Genomic DNA, 2258 nt, shown 5'->3' on the forward strand with positions numbered 1-2258 from the left:
CATATTCCTCTTTAGATGCATTTTCAGGCTCAAAAGGGATCTGCCATGCTGGACTGACACGCAGAGGTCCCGGGTTCGATTCCCGTGCCGGGAGAAATATAATATAGTACAGTCAAGAGCACGTCAAGCTTGACACTTTGTGCTTTGGACCGTTCTTATCGTAAGCATAGTGTTGGATTTCAATCTTAAGTGTTTAGCTTGACGTGCTCTTGACCCTGTACATATATGTATTTCCCGTGAGTTTGGATGTCATTTGTGGTTGTCTATATGTGTGTCCATGGCACCCACGACGCAGAGTTTCCCTAAAGGGGGGCTATGAATGTGTGCGTTATGATTATTATTATTATTATTGATGGATTACATTTAATATTTTTGAGGTTGAGTAAGTTATCTTTATTTTCAGATCGATCACCAAGCATTTGGGACACTGTGAGCCATGCACGGCCATGTTTGATTAGTGAATGCCATAATGGAGATGTCGCTACTAATTCTTACCATTTGTATAAGAGAGATGTCGAAATGATGAGAGAACTTAACCTAGATTTTTACAGATTCTCAATATCGTGGTCTAGATTATTACCCACAAGTTTCCCTGACAATATCAATGAAAGGGCAGTGGAATACTACAGGAATTTCATTGATGAAATGCTTAAATATAACATCAAACCCATGGTTACATTGTTTCATTGGGATTTGCCACAGAAACTGCAAGACATGGGAGGATGGACCAATCCCCACATTATTGACTGGTTTATAGACTACACGCGGATTGTATTCGAACAATTCGGCGATCAAGTAGATTTCTGGATTACTTTCAACGAACCTCGTGAAATATGTCATCAAGGTTACGGAGCTGGTACTAAGGCGCCGTTGCTTACTATACCAGGCGTAGCGGAATATATGTGCGTGAAGAATTTATTACTAGCCCACGCCAAAACCTATCACATGTACAATAAGGAATTCAGGATATCTACAGAAAAAACTATTGGTATCAGCTTAAGCGCTAATTGGCTTGAACCTGAATCACAGGAACATGCTGAAGCTGCTGAGGAGTCAAGAGCTTTTGAGGTAAAATTTGATATTAGTGCCATAAATTAAAACTTGTTACTTTTTTTATGACGAAAAGTGACGAGACGAACGAGTCGTGCGCGTGATGGTAAGCTACACGCCTGTCCATAACAATTTTTTTTACAATGCAAAAATCTGGTCTGCTGTCGTAACGAAAAAAGGCACAACTATGTTTACTTTACACAGCAGTTGTGCCTTTTTTCGTTCCGAGGGCAGTTTTGGGCACTACCACAGCGCCCGTGACCCTGAGACATAAGTTAACACGTTCCATGTAATTTCACCAGCACCCTTACCCTTCAAAACCGGAACACAGTAATGCTGACATTACTACTTAGCGGCAGAAATAGGTAAGGTGGCAGTACTACCCTGGACGAACTTCCTATTTTTATACGAGTGTTTGCCTTTTTTAGTGGGGCATCTACATCCACCCTATCTTTTCGGAAACTGGAGACTACCCACCAGTGGTAAAGGAAAGAATAGCGGCCAAGAGTCTCGCCCAAGGTTTTTCGAAATCCAGATTACTCGAACTATCTCCAGAAGAAATAGAACTCATTAGAGGCACATCTGACTTCTTTGGACTGAATCATTACACTACAAGAATTTTGTATAGGAATGAATCTGTCTCTACCATGCATGAAGTTCCATCAATGTATGATGATCAAGAAATTGCGTTTTACCAGCCCGCTGAATGGACACCTAGTGTGGCAGAATGGTTGAAGGTACTTGTACACCTCTTTCTATTCATTCGGACTGATACGTGTTTGCTGTGGATTTCCATTAGCTAAAGTCAGAACTGTTTTTTTGCTGCACTTATTTGCTGTATCCTGAATGGTGAACTAAAAGTTTATAAGATAATTAATTGTTAAATTATCCGAAATTATCATCTTTATTTATTCCCATAAAATGCAGCATCGAAATTAAGCCCTTCTGCTCCTTTCATTTTACACTGCGTATCGTTTCACGTGTATCGTTTTTTGGAAAACATTAAAAATAAACAAAATTTATCTCCTGGAAAGAAAGAAAATCTATATTCAATCACCAGCGTAACATGTACAGTAATATTTTGCTTTATCCTGTAAGGTCGTACCATGGGGCTTCTACAAACTCTTGACTTACATCAAGGAGAAGTATAATAATCCTCCTCTCTATGTCACTGAAAATGGTTTTGCTACGACGGGGGGTCTGGAAGA

General features: G+C 39.9%; 1 protein-coding gene across 1 annotated transcript in view; it reads left to right on the forward strand.

The window, feature by feature from the left end:
• LOC113233316 (lactase-phlorizin hydrolase-like) overlaps positions 1–2258 on the forward strand; it is a 14885-nt gene that overhangs the window by 680 nt on the left and 11947 nt on the right. Inside the window, exons 3-5 of the mRNA XM_026468406.1 lie at positions 404–1068; positions 1479–1787; positions 2149–2258. The exon at positions 2149–2258 is cut by the window's right edge and continues 186 nt beyond it. Of these exons, the coding sequence (XP_026324191.1) occupies positions 404–1068; positions 1479–1787; positions 2149–2258 (1084 nt within the window). The remainder of the gene's footprint in view (positions 1–403; positions 1069–1478; positions 1788–2148) is intronic.

The sequence above is a fragment of the Hyposmocoma kahamanoa genome, unplaced genomic scaffold, assembly GCF_003589595.1.
Source record: "Hyposmocoma kahamanoa isolate Upper Pololo Valley unplaced genomic scaffold, ASM358959v1 78, whole genome shotgun sequence".
Classification (NCBI taxonomy): domain Eukaryota; kingdom Metazoa; phylum Arthropoda; class Insecta; order Lepidoptera; family Cosmopterigidae; genus Hyposmocoma; species Hyposmocoma kahamanoa.